Consider the following 18,989-nt stretch of genomic DNA (forward strand, 5'->3'; position numbering starts at 1 on the left):
TTGATCCAGGTTGTTGCTATTGCTAGCACAAAACATATCTTTGGAGATAGTTAACAAAAGAGGACATGTCTGATTGTTCTCCCGCACCAAACAAAATATGGAATGTTTCTTCTGATTACAAATTATTAATGAAATCGATTTGCATCTGTATAAGTTGACATTTTTAAAAAGATTTTCTTTTTCTATAGTTCTACCTTCAATTAAACATGGGCAAACTGTTTACATCACTGATGAGGGGGTGGCTGTCACTCTGCTTTGTGAATCCAGTGGAACTCCAAAACCAACCATCGTTTGGTCCAAGGTATGACATAATCACAGGGTTCTAATACAGGTTACTATAGAAATAAGAAAGAGTCTGAACATCCAAGTTATGTTGTAGGTGTTGCTATTCTCTTAAAAGGAGGATATATAGAATAGGAGCAGGAGTAGGCCATTCAGCTTCTTAAGCCAGCCCTGCCATTCTTTAAGATCATGGTTGATTTTCCCTAGGCTCAAACTCCTCTTTCATGCCAGCTTTTCATAACCCTCAACTGCTTGATATCCTCCTCCTCTTTAAATAGTTTCAGTAATCTAGCCTCCCCAACTCTCTCAAGTAGTGAATTCCAGACATTTACTTCTTTCTGAGAGAGGAAATTCTTTTGCAACTCTATTTTAAATGGAGCTGTTCTTATTCTGTAACTATGTACCTTGTTTTGAGATTCCCCCACTTATGGGAACGTCTTCTCAACATCTATCCTGTCAAGCTGACTGAGAATTTAAGGAAGGATATACTGGCACTGGAGCAGTTCAAAAAGGTTCTCTAATTCCTGGGATGAAGGGTCAATTTATCAAGAGTGGATAAACAAGTTAAACTTTTATTCTTTAGTATTTAGAAGAATGTGAAGTGATCCTCTTGAAGCACTAGGGAATAAAAGCCTAACCTGTTTGGCCATTCTTCATAGATTAACCCTTCATCCCAGGAATTAGTGAATCTCTTTTGAAATGTCTCCAATGCCAGAATATTCTTTCTTAAATACAGGGACTGAACTATACTTCCAGGTACTGCCTCGAAACATCCTGTGTAACTGTAACAAGACTTCCCTATTTTTAACCTCCAAAGGTCAACATTCCATTTGCCTTCTCAATAGCTGCAATGGAAAACTTGCACTTTGGCTTAACAACGATGGTACATGTTAGGGAATTTTCCATTTTTTAAGAGAGGTTTAAGAAGTTCATTCCCAGCAGTTGAAAATGTTAGTACTTAATGTGGTCTTCCGGATTTGAGAATATTGAAACTTGATGGGAAAGCTAGTAGAATTCATAAATCTGACACCCTTAAATTCTAAAAAATTTAAATCAATCTTACAAGAGGCATTATAATTGACAGCTACTTTCCTCTGGTGTCTGGAGGGCAGATTAAGGGAGAGTCTCTTTTCTACTCCCTCTTTAATTCATCCTGTAGGGCTATTCAATAGTCTTTCTAGAAAGAGCCAGTTTTAAATGATCTTATTCAAGTGAAGTGCAGTCTCCTGGTGACTGTGAATGATCTAACCATTGACAAGCTGATGGTATTGTGGATCTTACATATCAATTCCAGTATTGTGTTAAAAACGCCTGTTACAAATCACTGAATTGTTACAGAAGGAGGCCATTCAGCCCATGATGCTTGCATCAGCATAATTTATGAGCATCAATACCTCACACTAATCTCACGCTAGGTAGTTCTCCTAAAACAACATTCCTGTGCGATGTTGTGTTATAGGAAATTACGCAGTAGGAATAATGGGGTCTATGGGAAATACAGGGTTAGAGGCAAACCACCAAAAATGAGTAAAAATCAAAACAAAAATAGTAGTTAGCCTAACACAAATGATAGCACAGTCTAAGTCAGTTTTAAAATCATATATTTCAATGAAATAAAACAGTAAATTTTATGAATCTGCTGAGTTACAGTGCAGAACTGTATTAAGACAGGGGTTGAGGGTCATCATCACATCACCATTACTTTCAAAAAAAGGACCTAAAATCACTGAGTACAGCATTGCACCTTTCAGAAATCTCCTCACCAGAAAGCTTGCGGGTTGACTGACCACGTGATGTCAACAAAGGATCTAGTCCTCCGCACACCACAGCACCTAGGGGCCAGGGTTGAAATAGTGCAATAACCAATAATAGCTTGCTTTATGTAAAATAAAGGTCCGATCCACACTCACAAATCGTGTTACAGCCAAGTCACGTTTACGAAACGCGCTTTATAGAACATAGAACATTACAGACCCTTTGGCCCATGATGTTGTGCCAAGCATTTATCTTAATCTACGATCAACATAACCGCACCCCCCTCAATTTACTTCCATCTATGTGCTTGTCCAGCAGTCACTTAAATGTCCCTAACGTCTCTGACTCTACTACCACTGCTGCCAGTGCATTCCATGTACCCATAACTCTTTGCGCAAAGAACCACCTCTGACATCTCCCCTATACCTTCCTCCAGTCACTTTAAAATTATGACCCCTCATGACAGCCATTTCTGCCCTGGGGAAAAGTCTCTGGCTCTCTATTCTATCTATGCCTCTCATTACCTTGTACAGCTCTATTAAGTCACGTCTCTTTGTTCTTCTCTCCAGCGTGAAAAGCCCTGGCTCGCTCAACCTCTCTTCATAAGACAAGCCCTCCAATCCAGGCAGCATCCTGGTAAATCTCCTCTCCAGCCTCTGTAAAGCATCTACAACCTTCCTATAATGAGGCGACCAGAACTGGACACAATATTCCAAATGTGGTCTAACCAGGGTTTTATAGAGCTGCAGCAAAACCTCGCAGCTCTTAAACTTAATTCCCCTGTTAATGAAAGCCAAAACACCATTTGCCTTCTTAAACTCTATCAACTTGGGTGGCAACTTGAGGGATCTATGTTCATGGACCCCAAGATCTCTGTTCCTCCACACTGCCAAGAATCATGTCTTTAACCCTGTATTCAGCATTTAAATTCAACCTTCCAAAATGAATCACTTCGCATTTATCCAGGTTGAACTCTATCTGCCACTTCTCAGCCCAGCTCTGCATCTTGTCAATGTCTTGTTGTAGCCTGCATCAGCCCTCGACACTATCTACAACACCACCAACCTTTATGTCATCGACAAACTCACTAACCCACCCTTCCACTTCTCCATCTAAGTCATTTATAAAAAACTACAAAGAGCAGAGGCCCAAGAACAGATCCCTGTGGGACACTGCTGGTCACCCACCTCCAGGTGGAATACTTTCCTTCCACTACCACTCACTGTCTTCTTTTGGCCAGCAATTCTGTATCCAAACAGCCAGATTTCCCTGTATCCCATACATCCTAACTTTCTGAATGAACCTACCATGGGGAACTTATCAAATGTTTTAATGATACACCACATCTACTGCTCGACTTTCATCAATTTGTCTCCTCACTCCTCAAAGAACTCAATAAGGCTTGTGAGACTTGGCCTGTGCCTCACAAAGCCATGCTGACTATCTTTAATCAAACTATATTTTTCCAAATCGTCATAAATCCTACCTCACAGAATCTTTTCCAGTACCTTGCTTATTACAGACGTAAGGTTGACTGATCTGTAGTTCCCAGGGATTTCCCTATTCTGTTTCTTGAACAGAGGAACAACATTTGCCTCCCACCAATCAGCCAGTACTTCTCCCATGGAGAGTAAAGATGCAAAGATCATTGCCAGTGGCACAGCAATCTCATTCATTTGGTCTGGCCCTGGGGACATATCTGTCTTGATGTTTCCCAGAATTTCCAGCACATCCACTTCCTTAATATCAATTTTTTCAAGCCTATTGACCTGGTCCCTGGTGTTCTCACAGTCAACAATGTCCTCCTTTCTCATGAATACTGAAGCAAAAACTCATTTAGGGCCTCAGCTACCTCTTCAGACTCCAGGCACAAGTTCCCTCCACTATCTCTGATCAGCCCTACCTTCTCTCTGATCTTTCTCTATTCCTCACTTGCATGTAGAACATCTTTGGGTTTTCTCTAATTGTTCATGCCAAGGCCTTTTTATGCTCCCTCCTAGCTCTCCTCAGTCCATTTTTGAGTTCTTTCCTAGCTACCCTATAATCCTCTAAAGCTGTGCTAGATCCTTCCTTCCTCAATCTTAAATAAGCTTCCTTCTTCCTTTTGATGAGAAGCTCCTCTGCTCTTGTCATCCAAGGCTCCTTCACCTTACCATTTCTTGCTTGTCTCAGTGGGACAAAGTTAACCAACATTCGCAGCAAGTGCTCCTTAAACAGCCTCCACATTTCTGTTTTGCATTTCTCATAGAATAATTGTTCCAATTTATACTCCAGAGCTCCTAATTTCTCCTCCCCCAATTACATATCTTTCCATACTGTCTGCTCCTATCCCTCTCCATGGCTATGGTAAAGGTGAGGCAGTTGTGGTAACTGTTACTAAAATGCTCTCCCACCAAGAGATCTGACACCTTGCCTGGCTCATTGCCTAACACTGAATCCAGTAAGGCTCTTCCTCCCCAGTCAGCCTATCTACATTTAGAGTCAGGAATCCCTCCTGGACACACCTGACAAAATCGGTTCCATCCAGACCATTGCGCTAAGAAGGTTCCAATCAATATTGGGGAAGTTGAAGTCACACAAAACAACAACTCTGTTACATCTGCACCTTTTAAAGACCTGCTGTCCAATCTGTTCTTCCATCTCTCTGCCACTATTGGGGGTTTATAGGAAACACCCAATAAAGTGATTGCTCCTTTCCTGTTACTGACGTCCACCCATACTGACTCAGGAGACAAACTCACCGTAACAACTTCCTCTTCTGCAGCTGTGATGCACTGCCTAATTAACAATGTTACACCCCCTCTTCTTTTACCACCCAATTTTATTACAAGATCTAAACCCTGGAACATCCAGCAACCATTCCTGCCTGTGAAATCCATGTCTCCTTTATGGCCACAACGTTATAGTTCCAAGTACTGATCCATGCTTTAAGTTCACCACTCTTATCCTGACACTCATTGCATTGAAACAGGCACACTTTAACAAATCCCTTTGCCCTATCCTTCCTGACAGACTCTCTGCATTCTATTTCTGCCTGTTCATTAACTACCCTCTCCACTAAGCTACAGCTCTGGTTTGCACCCCCCTGCCAACCTAGTTAAACTCTCCTGAAGTGATCTCACAAATCTCCCACCCAGGACATTGGTGTCCCTCCAGTTTAAATGCAACCCGTCCCTCACCTACAAGGTGCCCCAATGATTTATGTATCTGAAGCCCTCCCTCCTGCACCAGCCTTTAGCCATGTGTTGAGCTGCACTCGTTCCCTGTTCCTCACCTCACCTAACACATGGCACCAGTAGTAATGCTGAGATTACTACTCTGCTCATCCTGTGTTTTAGCTTCCAACATAACTCCCTGAAATCACTTTTTAGGTCCTCATCCCTCATCTTATAGGAGAATTAGCTGTATATCCCCACATTCTTGCACATTATCTTTAACCAAATAATCATCTAATGTCCTCTTGAATGCTTCAACTGAATCACATTAAAAAGATTTTCCTCACTTCACCCGAACTTCCTTTGCAGATCATTTTTAATCAATGCTCTCTTGTTCCTGTACCTTTTATGATTGGGAACAATTTCTCCCTAACTATTCTATCTGGCCCGCTCATGTTTCTGAAAACCTCTGTCAAATCTCCTCTTAGCCTTCTTTTCCCGCAGGGAAACTGTCCCAACTTCTTCGATCTGTCCTCATAACTAAAGCTCCTCATCTCTGGAACTGTTCTTGTAAACTGCTTCTGCATCACATCAGTGCATTCATATCCTTCCTTTAACGTGACTGGATCTACATAAATTGTCTACGATTTGATGATCAGATGTTATAATCTGTTGCCTTCCCCACACAAGACACCATCCAATAACAAATGAAAAACAGGAGATTGGAGCATAATGGGTGGCATTCAGCATTCAGAATGAGAAAGTGAGTGACATATCTGATCTCACACATTGACACAGGCTTTTAGAACAAGTCACCTTCTGGCTCTTTTACCAAAAGGTGATGCACATGGTAAGGAGATTAAGAAGTGGGGAAGGGCTGCCTCTAGGGTTATTATTCAAAACATTTTTCATCTGAAACTATTATGCCTTCCTTGTTTTTTATGTCATCTCCAGGGTAGGGAGCTCATATCTCGACATGAACCACAATATTCAATCGATGCAAGTGGAAAGCTCCTGATCCCATACCCATCAGCAGAAGATTCTGGAATCTACATCTGCACTGCAACAAATGTAGCAGGGGTTTCCAGCAGAGAAATGCAGCTGTTTGTCCACAGTAAGGATATTAGTGATATTATAGTTAGATCCAAATACACCCAGTCTGTTGCTCCACGTAAAAAGTCTCATGTTACATTTAGCACGCAAGATGCTAAAATGTACATTAGCCAACACAAGAAATTGGAGTAGGAGTAGACCATCTAGCCCTTTGAGCCAGCTTTCCTATTTAGCATGATCATGGGCTTCAACTCCACCTCCCCACCTGCTGCATATAGCCCTTGATTCCCTGAGGGACCAACAATCTTTCTATCTCAGCTTTAAATATATTTAAAGGAATATTGATCTCTACAGGAGACTTGTCGAGTGGGAGGTGGTAAGAGATGAGTAGTAAATGCATCTCACTAGTATAGCCTACTGGAAATTAAGCCTTGCTATTCCCAGAATCTTTGCAAAAGGTTAAGATGTTTTAAAAATGCACCAAATTCTCTGATTTACCTGGCTTCTAAACCGAGATTGACAGGAACCGCTGTCGAGGTACTTAATGTACTTAACAAAAATTACTACTTATTACAAGAAATTTGACTCTAGCTGCAGGAAAACAGTTATGAAATATAAACATATAACCCTACTAATTAAAAATGTAATACCCTTATAAATTCGCCATTACACATACATAGAAGAGAACACCGGAAAGGCAGTTCAGTGGTTGCTTGTCACAGGATCTGTTGAGGTGACTATGAAGATTCCAAAGCTGGTCAGAGCGCTATTTCTCAATAGTCATTCTCCAGATGTTTCCATTGATTCAAAAAAAGGATGCTAGATTACTTCTAAAAGGGTTGTGATTTATTCATTAAAAAGTTACAACTTACAGTAACTGCTGAAGGATAATTGTTGGCAGGCAGAATATCTTTGCCATTGATAACTGGTCACTAAAGACACAACCAATTCATTATTTGCTGCCAACAAAAGTTTTATTTGATCTATGGATCCAGACATCTACAAACTAAACTTACAAAAATGCTTAAACAACCAGCTGTGTAAATGATGCTCCTGAGTGTCAAGTTACTTGCTTTTGAAACATTCAGCATTCCTTCAGCCATCCTTGGTTTCTAATGTGATTATTATTCTAATGTAATTATTCCACAATTAAAAATACCAAAGGAATTTAAAAAATACCCTAATGCCAATCCACCTTCAATAGATCTGCTTAAGCTAGAAATTATTCGGGCAATGGGTGACAAACCTGTCCTCAAGAAGTGGCTTAGTTATTTAACACTAATCTGTCTGAATGCTTCACATTTTATAATGTGGATTTAATATCTAATGGTTATGGAATTTTTTTTTCCAGGATTTGGAAAACCTAGTAGCTGAAGGCAGTGACTGAGTGTTAATCAGTGGTTAGCACTGCTGCCTCACAGCGCCAGAGACAGGGGTTCAATTCCCGACTCAGGCGACTGTCTGTGTGGAGTTTGCATGTTCTCCCCGTGTCTGCGTGGGTTTCCTCCGGGTGCTCCGGTTTCCTCCCACAGTCCAAAGATGTGCGGGTCAGGTGAATTGGCCATGCTAAATTGCCCGTAGTGTTAGGTAAGGGGTAAATGTAGGGGTATGGGTGGGTTGCGCTTCGGCGGGTCGATGTGGACTTGTTGGGCCGAAGGGCCTGTTTCCACACTGTAAGTAATCTAATCTAATCTAATCCAAAGATTAATTGCTTTTCCAGCACCATTTGAGGGCCAAGGGAAATAGGAATACTTCCCTCTAGATTTACCCCTTCAAGCAAATTGACAGATCAAAACAAATAGGATGAAAGAGACTGAAAGCATCAGAAGGATTTAATATTAATATAATGCTGTTATTAAATATACGTATTGTGCTTTGATTTTTTCTTTATGTCCACAGCAAAACCTCAGATTGATGGAGTGAACCCAGATAATTTGGACAAACCAATTAAAATCACAGCCACAGCTGGGACAGACGTGACACTACCCTGTGAAGTTCAGGGCTCCCCTCCTCCAATTATCAGGTGGAAGAAAGACTCGCGTCTGGTACCACTCGTATCAGCCAGGTAAACGTATCTCCACAATTTCTGAACAGTTCCAGCTCACTTGGCAACAATGTCTTCAATCAAAATGAGGTTATTAATATATATCACTAAAAGCAAGAGTCACAACACTGACCCTGGGAGCTCCAGTAAAACCTTCCTCCATCTCATAAACAATTCACTAAGCATTATTATCTATTTCCTATAATCCAACCAATTAGTATCCCTGTGTTGGTATTGTTTTTCTTATTCCTTAGGCTATAATTTTGCTCATCAGTTTATTGTGTAACACTCTATTAAATGCCTTTTGGATTTCCATATACAGCAATCAATAGACTTGCTGTCATCTCTTAATTCTTCAAAAAGTACAGCAAGTCAGTTCACAACAATTTGTCCTTATGAAATCCATGCTAACTTTTCTCAGTTTACCTGTGTTTGTTCATGTGGCTATTTAATTTAGTCCTATGAGATATTTTTCTTGAAGTTTTCCCACCACTGAGAATAATCTGATAGGCCTGTAGTTGCTGGGCTTATTGGTATTGTCTTTTGAACAAGGGTCTACTTATAGAGTCCTTAGGCACTGTCCTAAGTTATGATGGCCAGTACCTCTAGAATTTCCACTCCTATTTCCTTCCATATCATTGAAAGCCTTATTAAATTGAAGTACAGGTAGCCTATCCAATACCACCTCCTTACCAACTGTAAACCTATCTAATGTCTGTACTGCCTCCTCTTTCACCATTGCCTTGGTTGCATGATCTTCCTTGGTGAAGATTGATGCAAAGTATTAATTTACTATCTCACCTATGTGCTCTGCGTCAATGTGTAAATCTTTTTATTGATCCTTAACCAGCCTTGTGCCTCCTTTTATGATTCTTGTGTACCTATAGAAGGAGTCAAGGGTTGCTGCAGGAAAATTAAGATTTGAGTTTCTCAGTGACCGATTCATAGTAATGTTCAGCTGAAGTCAGGGAAGGATGACCAATATCCAGGATAGTACTGGACTTTATATAAAGCCATGATTAATCACCTGGACACTGCTGCAAGCCATTTAGTATTCACCAAAAACACAGTTAAAAAAACTTGGAATTTTTTTCTATAATTGCTACATTAAATAATGGAAGTAGAGGGATGAATTTCACTATGTGGGATGGTTGAAGGCCACGAAGATATCTGATAATAATTCCAGGTATATTCTGAGTTTGAGGCAGGGGTGATTCCGAGATCAAGAATATCAACAGTTGAACAACTGGTAAACAGGCAGTCTGGGAATAACTGAAACTGAAATACACTGATGGCTGAAATGAAAATGTGTATAATTTCTCTGCTTAATTTCTTAACTTGAGCTCAAAATTCACAAAGTAAGAGGATTTCTGAATAGTATTGTACCCTAGTCTGAAATGAGCTTGCAGGTTATGTGAATGTGATATACTAACTTAGAGAAAAGTACACAGTAACTACATTATTAGAAAATTCGGTCAAATGGAAGACATAGATCTCATGTAGTCTGTTGTAAATTAGTAATATATGTAACAGAAACATTTCCAATTGCTATCATACAATGGGAGTTACATGCAGAGGTTCTGCAATGATTAATAGAAACTGCAGGAGGACTATATTTTTGGTATTTCATCTGCTCTTCAAGTACTCACTCGACGTTCAAATACTAAGGCTGTCGTTTGTGAAGTACATTTCCTAAACTTGCTTTTCTACTTTTCTCCTCCTTTAAGATTTCCCTTGAAACCAAGCTCTTGGCAAAGTTTTTGATCACCTATCTTAATATCTCCTTGTATGGCTTGTTGTAGAAGTTTGCTTGATCATGTTCTTGGAGAGTGTTTTACTAAATCAAAGGCATGATATAAAGGAAGGTTGATGTTGTTATGACATATCGCTTTATTTTTCTGATGCATGTTGACTTAAAACAATAAGGCGATATAAGGTACTATCAGGAAAGATTGCAGCTGAGTCCGTTCTTAGGCACCACTTCATGACGTGTGTTGTCTGGGGTGACTTGAGCAAGTTGTTTTTGAGGTTTCTAAAAGGAGGAATAAAACGTGACTAAATTCAGAAGGGAGGGAAAATAATGAAGACAAAATAACATCTGTTGATTTTAAAATGGCTTGTTATAGTTCATGTTGTTGTTCAACAAAATGACTAGCACAAAGTTGTGTTTTACTGTAATTATAAAACATGATTTGTGGTTTTGTTAAAAGTAGGGAGAAGTTTCCTGTGTTGGCAGAGTTGATGTGATTATGATCTATATTGTGTATAGTAGGTTGTCAAGCTTTCATTGATGCTGAAAAATGCTGTCTGATATATAATAATGGAAAAATATTTTGGCCTGGCTAAAGAGGAACAGATGTTCGGGCAGGGAATATACAGTTTCAAGCAGCTAAACAACTTAAATCTCCTGTGTTAGTTTATGTGACTTTATGGGACATTAACATGATGCGTTTGGAAATCCAAGATGGCAGCACTCTGGTAGGTCTGCCCTGCTGAGCTCTGCACCAAAACTGAGACAAAGTAGTGCATTCATCCACCCTTTCCTGCTCTTTGTGGTACAAGTCGCTGGTTTTAGATCCCCAGATATATATTTTAGTTTCAGTATTTTTTAAAGAAGAAGAAAAAATGACAAATGGAAAAGGACTGTGAGGATCGCGACAAGCAGGGCACTCTCCTGCAGCAACGGACACATCCGCGGTTGCTGCATTGGCCTCCGCAAACTCCCCAGGGGACTTACCTGTGGAGCAAAGCCTTGTCTCAGAGGTCGTGAAACCCTGAGAGAAGATTGATTCAGGGATGGAGGAGTCCCAGACCAGGCTGGAACCGATCTCGGCCATGCTGCAGAAGGGATCCAGCATCTTGGGCAGTGCATGGTGGAGGTGGAGCAATGGACCTCAGCTTCCGAAACCGCGATGGAATCCTTAGAGGGCCGGGTCCAAGCCCTGGCATGGCAGATAGTTGAGCGGGTCGACGACCTCAAATCGAGGCCGTTGGAAGAACATCCTCCTGATTGGGCTGCCGTAGCGGGAAGAAGGAGGCCAGCTGGTCAGCTTCATGGGAAATGGCGCCCACAGTTTTTGAAGCTGGAAGTTGAGGCGAACTGGGTGTGGGTCAAGTGGGGCTCACTGGGTCGAGTGCGCAGGCCCGGATCGGACAAGCACCCCCGCCCGGTTCTAGTGCAACTCCAGCACTATAGAGACAAGCAAATGGTGCTAGAAGCTTCCAGAGCACTGGGGAAGAATCCACAGGCTCTGATATACAAATTTTTATTTTTCAAGACTTTTCTGCGGCTATGATCCATAACAGGAAGGCTTTTGAGGTAAAAAGGAGGCTGAGAGACTTGAGTATTCAATACTCTGTAAGATACCCGACAATATTGCGTTTCAGCCATGGAGGGTCTGAATGACTCAGTGGAAAAGGCAAAGGACTTCCTGGACACCTTAAAATAAACTACCTGATTGAAATAATGTGGACAATCATGTTCTCTTTGTTTTTTTTCTGTAGTTTGCCTGGCTTACCTGGTTTTGTCTTTTTAATATGTGGGGGGTCTCCCTTTTCTTGTTCTCTGTCTCTCTCTCTTTCTCTGTCCTCTCCCTTCCTTCTCCCCTCCCATTATCTTTTTTTATCTCTCATTACTTTTTTTATTTTTCTCTCTCAGTATGGGATTGGGGGCGGTGGGTTGTGGGGGGGAGTTCCTTTTTTTAACCAGGACTGCCTAGGGTCAAAGTATGGATGAGATGGGCTGAGTGCCCACTGTGAATTTTCTTGTTGTAAGACACGTGTAACTTTTTTTATCTGTTTTTTTCTGGGTTTGGGATGTGGCTTTAGCTAGAAGGAGCCATGGAGGTATTAGTGGTTAGTATAAGTGCCCCCAGTGGGCAAGGGGGAAAGTCTCCTTTTATTTGTGTTATATGTTGGTTCATTGTAAAAGTAATTGTTAGAAGTTTTCATTTGGTAGTTTTTGTAGTTGTATTTTCAAGTTTATATGAACTGTTCACTGTTTTCACTTGGCACGCTATAAATGGGGTTCTTCCTCCCGGGGATCACGGGCTGCTTCGGATGGCTATGGCTAACCGCTTGTTAAAATGGTGCATCTGGAATGTTAAGGGGAGTCATTCACTGATTAAGAGAAAAAAGATCATTTCAAGCCTTAGAAAAGAAAGGGTTGATGTGCTTCTTGCAGCAAGCCTACATCTAACCGATAAGGAGCACTTAAAGTTACAGCAAGGAAGGTTCGGCTGGGTGTTCCTTTCATCCTTTAATTCAAAAAGTAGAGGAGTTTGCTTTACTCATTCAGAAGAACCTTCCATTTCAGTTGTTAGACCAAATTAGGAGCGAATATGTACGGTTTCTGATCCTTCAAGCTTTAATACATGGAGAGGAATATGGGATCTTGAATGTATATTGCCCCTGGCACACCCCCTCAAATTTTTAATGGATGCGCTCTCCAGGCTGATGGCTCTTGGGGTGCATCATACAATTATAAGGGGGGACTTGAACTGGCTTATGGACCCTGAAGTGGATAGGATGCCGTGGGGTCTCGTGGGGTATATTCCTGCAATCCAGGCAGCTGATGGACCTGAACCCGGAACTGGGGTTGGTGGATGTGTGGTAACGTCTTCACCATTTCTTTTAACCCAAATAAGTGCTATGCTAGGATTGTATTCATTATTTTTGCCCCATTGGCCTTTTGGATTCAGTGCTGACCTGCAGAATTGAGAACATAGCCACGACTTCTGGCTGCACACCCACCCCCTTAAGGATTCTGAAGACATGGTCCGAGATGTCTCGGACCCTGGCACACGGGAAGCAACAAACCATTAGAGAGTCTCGCTCATGTCCACAGAACCGCCTGTCTGTCCCTCTAACTATAGAGTCTCCTATAACTAGCGCTGTCCTCCTCTCCCCCTTTCCCTTCTGAGCCTCAGAGCTGGACCTCGTGCCAGAGACCCGGTCACTGCAGCTTACCCCTGCGAGGCTGTCCCCCCCCCAACAGTATCCAAAGCGGTATACTTATTGTTGAGGGGAACAACCACAGGGGATCCCTGCACTGCCTGCTTCCTTCCCTTCCCACCTCTAACTGTTATCCAGCTACCTCTGTTCTCTGGCGTAACTATGTCCCTGTGGCTTCTATCTATCACCCTCTCAGCCTCACGAATAATCCTCAGTTCGTCCAACTCCAGCTCCAGTTCCCTAACGCGGTCTGTGAGGAGCTGGAGCTGGCTGCACTGCCTGCAGGTGAAGTCGGCAGGAGCATCGGTGGTCACCCCTACCTCAAACATCCTGCAGGAGGAACATTCCACTGCCTGCGCTGCCATAACTCTACACTTAGTCTCCAAAACAAGAACACAAAGTAGCTTACCTGTTCAGCCGACTGAGTCCTTTTTTTATAAGTTAGAGGAGGGGGGAGGGTGGGAGACACTACACGTGTAGTGTCTCGGGTTCCTTCTCCATTCAACCTTCTTACCTTCCCAGAAGCCTCTGTTGACGACTTCTGGGTTCCTGCTCCTAGTTTAAAAAAAAACACAGACTGCGAAAAGAAAAACGTTAATTTAAACTGATCTCTGCTTACTTTCCGGCTCCCCTCTCCGTGCGCCCGCTGTAGCACTGAGGTCGAAACCTCGGAGGTACGCGCTTTTAAATCAAACTTCTTACCTTCCCAGAAGCCTCTGTTGACGACTTCCGGGTTCCCGCTCCTAGTTGAAAAAAAAGCACAGGCTGCGAAAAGAAAAACATTAATTTAAACTAGTCTCCGCTTACCTTCTGGCTCCCCTCTCTGTGTGCCCGCTGTAGCTATGGCACCAATGACATAGGTAGGAAGAGGGATGGGGAGGTCATTCAGGAACTCAGGGAGTTAGGGTGGAAGCTAAAAGCTAGGACGGACAGACTCGTCATCTCTGGGTTGTTGCCGGTGCCACGTGACAGTGACAAGGAATAGGGAGAGAGTGCAGTTGAACACGTGGCTGCAAGGATGGTGTAGGAGGGAGGGCTTCAGGTATTTGGACAATTGGACTGCATTCTGGGGAAGGTGGGACCTGTACAAGCAGGACAGGTTGCACCTGAACCAGAAGGGCACCAATATCCTGGGGGGTAGGTTTGCTAGCACTCTTTGGAGGGGTTTAAACAAATTTGGCAGGGGGATGGGATCCGGACTTGTAGTCCAGCAAGTAGGCAAGAGAGGAAATTGCAGAACCGTTGGCAATGATCTTTTCATCTTCACTGTCAATGGGGGTGGTACCGGGGGCTGGAGAGTGATGAATGTTGTGCTTCTGTTCAAAAAAGGGAATAGGGATAACCCCGGGAATTACAGGCCAGTTAGTCTTACTTCGGTGATAGGCAAAGTAATGGAAAGGGTACTGAGGGATAGGATTTATGAGTATCTGGAAGGGCACTGCTAGATTAGGGACAGCCAGCACGGATTTGTGAGGGGTAGGTGTTGCCTTACAAGTCTTATTGAATTATTTGAGAAGGTGACCAAGCATGTGGATGAGGGTAGAGCAGTGGATGTAGTGTACACGGATTTTAGTAAGGCATTTGATCAGGTTCCTCATGGTAGGCTTATGCAGAAAATCAGGAGGCATGGGATAGTGGGAAGTTTGGCCAGTTGGATAGAGAACTGGCTAACCGGTCGAAGTCAGAGAGTGGTGGTAGATGGTAGATATTCAGCCTGGAGCCCAGTTACAAGTGAAGTTCTGCAGGGATCAGTTCTGGATCCTCTGCTGTTTGTAATTTTTATTAATGGCATGGAAGAGGGAGTCGAAGGGTGGGTCAGTAAATTTGCAGACGATACGAAGATTGATGGAGTTGTGGATAGTGAGGAGGGCTGTTGTCGGCTGCAAAGGGACTTAGATATGATGCAGAGCTGGGCTGAGGAGTGGTAGATGGAGTTCAACCCTGTCAAGTGTGAGGTTGTCCATTTTGGAAGGACAACTGAGAATGCGGAATACAGGGTTAACGATAGGGTTCTTAGTAAGATGGAGGAGCAGAGGGACCTTGGGGTCTATGTTCATGGATCTTTGAAAGTTGCCACTCAGATGGATAGAGCTTGTAAGAAGGCCTATGGTGTATTGGTGTTCATTAGCAGAGGGATTGAATTCAAGAGTCGTGTGGTGATGTTGTAGCTGTATAGGACCTTGGTAAGGCCACATTTGGAGTACTGTGTGCAGTTCTGGTCGCCTCATTTTAGGAAAGATGTGGAAGCTTTGGAGAGGGTACAGAGGAGATTTACCAGGATGTTGCCTGGAATGGAAAATAGGTCGTATGAGGATAGGTTGAGAGTGCTAGGCCTTTTCTCATTGGAACGGCGAAGGATGAGGGCTGACTTGATAGAGGTTTATAAGATGATCAGGGGAATAGATAGAGTAGACAGTCAGAGACTTTCTCCCCAGGTACAACAGAGTGTTACAAGGGGACATAAATTTAAGGTGAAGGGTGGAAGGTGTAGGGGGGATGTCAGGGTTAGGTTCTTTACTCAGAGAGTGGTGGGGGCATGGAATGCGCTGCCTGTGGTAGTAGCAGAGTCAGAATCATTAGCGACCTTTAAGCGGCAATTGGATAGGTACATGGATAGTTGCTTAAACTAGGACAAATGTTCGGCACAACATCGTGGTCCGAAGGGCCTGTTCTGTGCTGTATTGTTCTATGTTCTATGTTCATTTCTGATCACGCAGCAGTGTGCATGGAGGTCAAGGCCGGTGGTGATGGGACAGGCTTGCGGCACTGGTACTTGGATCCTTTCCTCCTAAAGAGTATTTTTCACTGGAATTAAAAATTATTTGGGACATTAGTTCGGTACAGCCAGTAATCCGTCGGTGCTCTGGGAGACTGCCAAGGCCTATGCAAGAGATTTGATCATTTCTTACTCGGTGACTTGGAAGTAGTAGCAGTGTATGGTCGAGGTCCAGCAGATTGCAGCTGAGATAGCATACTTTGACAGACAGTCTGTAACTAAGTTGCAGCAGATTAGAGCCCTCAGGTCTACTCTGAATGCTGTGCTCACCCAGACAGCAAAGAGGGAAATTTCCTTTGCGAAACAGAGGTTATTCGAGTATGGTGATAAATCGGGTAGGTATTTGGCGTACTTGGCCAGAAAGAAGCGTGCCTCCCCTGTCTATTAGAATGTGCTGGTACTATCACTTGCGATCCCAAAAAGATTAATGCAGCATTCAGGAAATTCTACTCTGGTTGGAAGGCTGTGAGGACAAATAGGCGAAGATGGAGTCCTTTTTAAGACCTTGGACCTCCCAGGTCTAACTTTAGAGCAGGTGTCTCTTTTGAATGCCCCTCTGATAACCCAAGAGATACAGTAAGTGCTGAGACAGCTCCAGAGTGGTAAAGTGCCTGGCCCAGACAGATTTCGCAGCGGGTTTTATAAGGAGTTTATAGACATGCTAGCCAGGCCAATGTTGGATATGTACAACTATTTGTACAGTCAGGACTGCCTCCCACCCTGTCTGAGGGAAGCAAATATTTCTCTTATTCTCAAGAGAGGGGAAAGCCCCAGAGGATTGTACTTCGTATAGGTCCATATTGTGATTAAACGTGAACGTTAAAATTTTGTTGAAAATGCTTGTATTGAGGCTGGAGAAGGTCTTGCCCTTCATCATGAGGAAGGACCGCACAGGTTTTATTAGGGTTCGCAATTGAGTAATTTTATGTTTTTGTAAAAAAATTCAAAATCTTCTCAATAAAAATATTTATTAAGGAAAAGCATGATGCTTCTGTGAATGGGATTTTATTATAATAATTAACAGCTATTCTTTAATCATTATTACGTGAATTTTGTGCTTGGTAAAGTCTAAGATTTTTGTTGTAGGAAATAAAACATTGTCCCATTCTAAAGTCTTAGTATCACCAACTGAGATTGCCAGTTTAATGATAAATAAGGCGCAAAACACATGACAGTCACCTAATTTTGTGAAACATTGCTGCATACATGCATAACCCTCACCTGCCCACACTGCAATGTTTAAACCTGCATTGTTCTGAGCACAGCATGTTTAGATTTAATTAAGGAGAATACCCTTTCAGAATGCTGTGACCTGTAATAATGTGACACTAACTTTAGCTTGGATTTACAGAGTTCTAGATTGATAAGGCCCAGACTTATTTTGCTAACCTCCTCTCCATTACAGAACTTCAAAACTTTATTTCCTATGACTGCTTAGTCCCATCTTACAGGTGAGACAACTCCAGCCAGAATGTTATGAATTAATTTGCCCACGTGCCCCACAATACCGAAACAGTCATAGAGTCATAGAGGTGTACAGCACAGAAACAGACCCTTTGGTCCAACCCATCCATGCTGACCAGATATCCCAATCTCATCCCATCTGCCAGCATCTGGCTCATATCCCTCCAAACCCTTCCTATTCATATATCCATCCAGATGCCTTTTTAAATGTTGCAATTGTACTAGCCTCCACCACTTTCTCTGGCAGCCCATTCCAAACATGCACTACCCTCTGCGTGAAAAGGTTGCCCCTTAGGTTTCTTTTATATCTTGCCCCTCTCACCCTAAGCTTATGCCCTCTAGTTCTGGACTCCCTACCCCAGGGAAAAGACCTTGTCTATTTACCCTATCCGTGCTCCTCATGATTTTATAAATCTCTCTCAGGTGATCCCTCAGCCCCCACCGCTCCAGGGAAAACAATACTAACCTATTCAACCTCTCCCTATAGCTCAAATCCTCCAACCCTGGCAACATCCTTGTTAATCTTTTCTGAACCCTTTCAAGTTTCACAACATCCTTCCAATAGGAAGGAGACCAGAATTGCACACAATATTCCAAAAGTGGCCTAACCAATGTCCTGTATAACCACAACATGACCTCTCAACTCCTGTACTTAATACTCTGCCCAATAAAGGAAAGCATACTAAATGCCTTCTTCACTATCCTATCTACCTGCGACTCTACTTTCAAGGAGCTAGGAACCTGTTCATCAACACTCCCTAGGACCTCACCATTAAGTGTATAAGATTTGCTTTCCCAAAATGCTGCACATACAGTGTGTTTGCCACATTTGTTGCTGGTACATCGTGCACGTATGAAATTGAGGTAGCTCACTGCTGGTCTACATGATGTGCTCTATCTAGACTGAGGGCTGCTTAGTAGTAAGGCAAGCTGCCTATTTTGTGGCTGCATTAATTGATAAGGCAAGACAGGGGTGTTGTGAGCGTGCAGGTACCCACTAAATTAACAAGTCCTAAGAGATCAAGAGAGTATCCCTGAAATGCAGTCTAGTCCAGTCTCAGTATGCCTGTCAGTAAAGTATCCACACTGGAACTGGTCATTGCTAGTTGTTGGTGCACTTTGTAATGAACATTTATGTTTCCAGAGCACTCTTGCAATGCATGGAGGTGCTCAGATAGTCGTGCTGGATGATAATGTCCATGGATGATAGGCATTTCAATCTTGAGCTTGTTGGTTGTATGCTAGGCTGCAGTTTGTTGATAGGCAATGTGGATGTGGTGAGATAAATACCCACTCTAGTCTCCTTCCTGAGTTTTCCTGATGTCTGTCTAGCTTGTTTGAGAAGCTTGGTAAGATGGGCTTAGCAAGTATTAAGCCCCATCAATTGTCATTATGCTGATGGATACTAAGACTTTCACCATCCTACTTGTGAAAAGCATAAAAAGTGGAGGAAGATTAACTCAACATCAAGATGGACCTTGTGGGACAACCTCTCTGATTTTCCTCT

At 42.6% G+C, this 18,989-nt stretch overlaps 1 protein-coding gene across 1 annotated transcript in view; it reads left to right on the top strand.

The window, feature by feature from the left end:
- Window positions 1-18,989, top strand: part of LOC132825764 (hemicentin-1-like) — a 436,368-nt gene that overhangs the window by 148,785 nt on the left and 268,594 nt on the right. Inside the window, exons 21-23 of the mRNA XM_060841228.1 lie at window positions 189-301; window positions 6,147-6,306; window positions 8,145-8,306. Of these exons, the coding sequence (XP_060697211.1) occupies window positions 189-301; window positions 6,147-6,306; window positions 8,145-8,306 (435 nt within the window). The remainder of the gene's footprint in view (window positions 1-188; window positions 302-6,146; window positions 6,307-8,144; window positions 8,307-18,989) is intronic.

Source organism: Hemiscyllium ocellatum, chromosome 21, assembly GCF_020745735.1.
Source record: "Hemiscyllium ocellatum isolate sHemOce1 chromosome 21, sHemOce1.pat.X.cur, whole genome shotgun sequence".
Classification (NCBI taxonomy): domain Eukaryota; kingdom Metazoa; phylum Chordata; class Chondrichthyes; order Orectolobiformes; family Hemiscylliidae; genus Hemiscyllium; species Hemiscyllium ocellatum.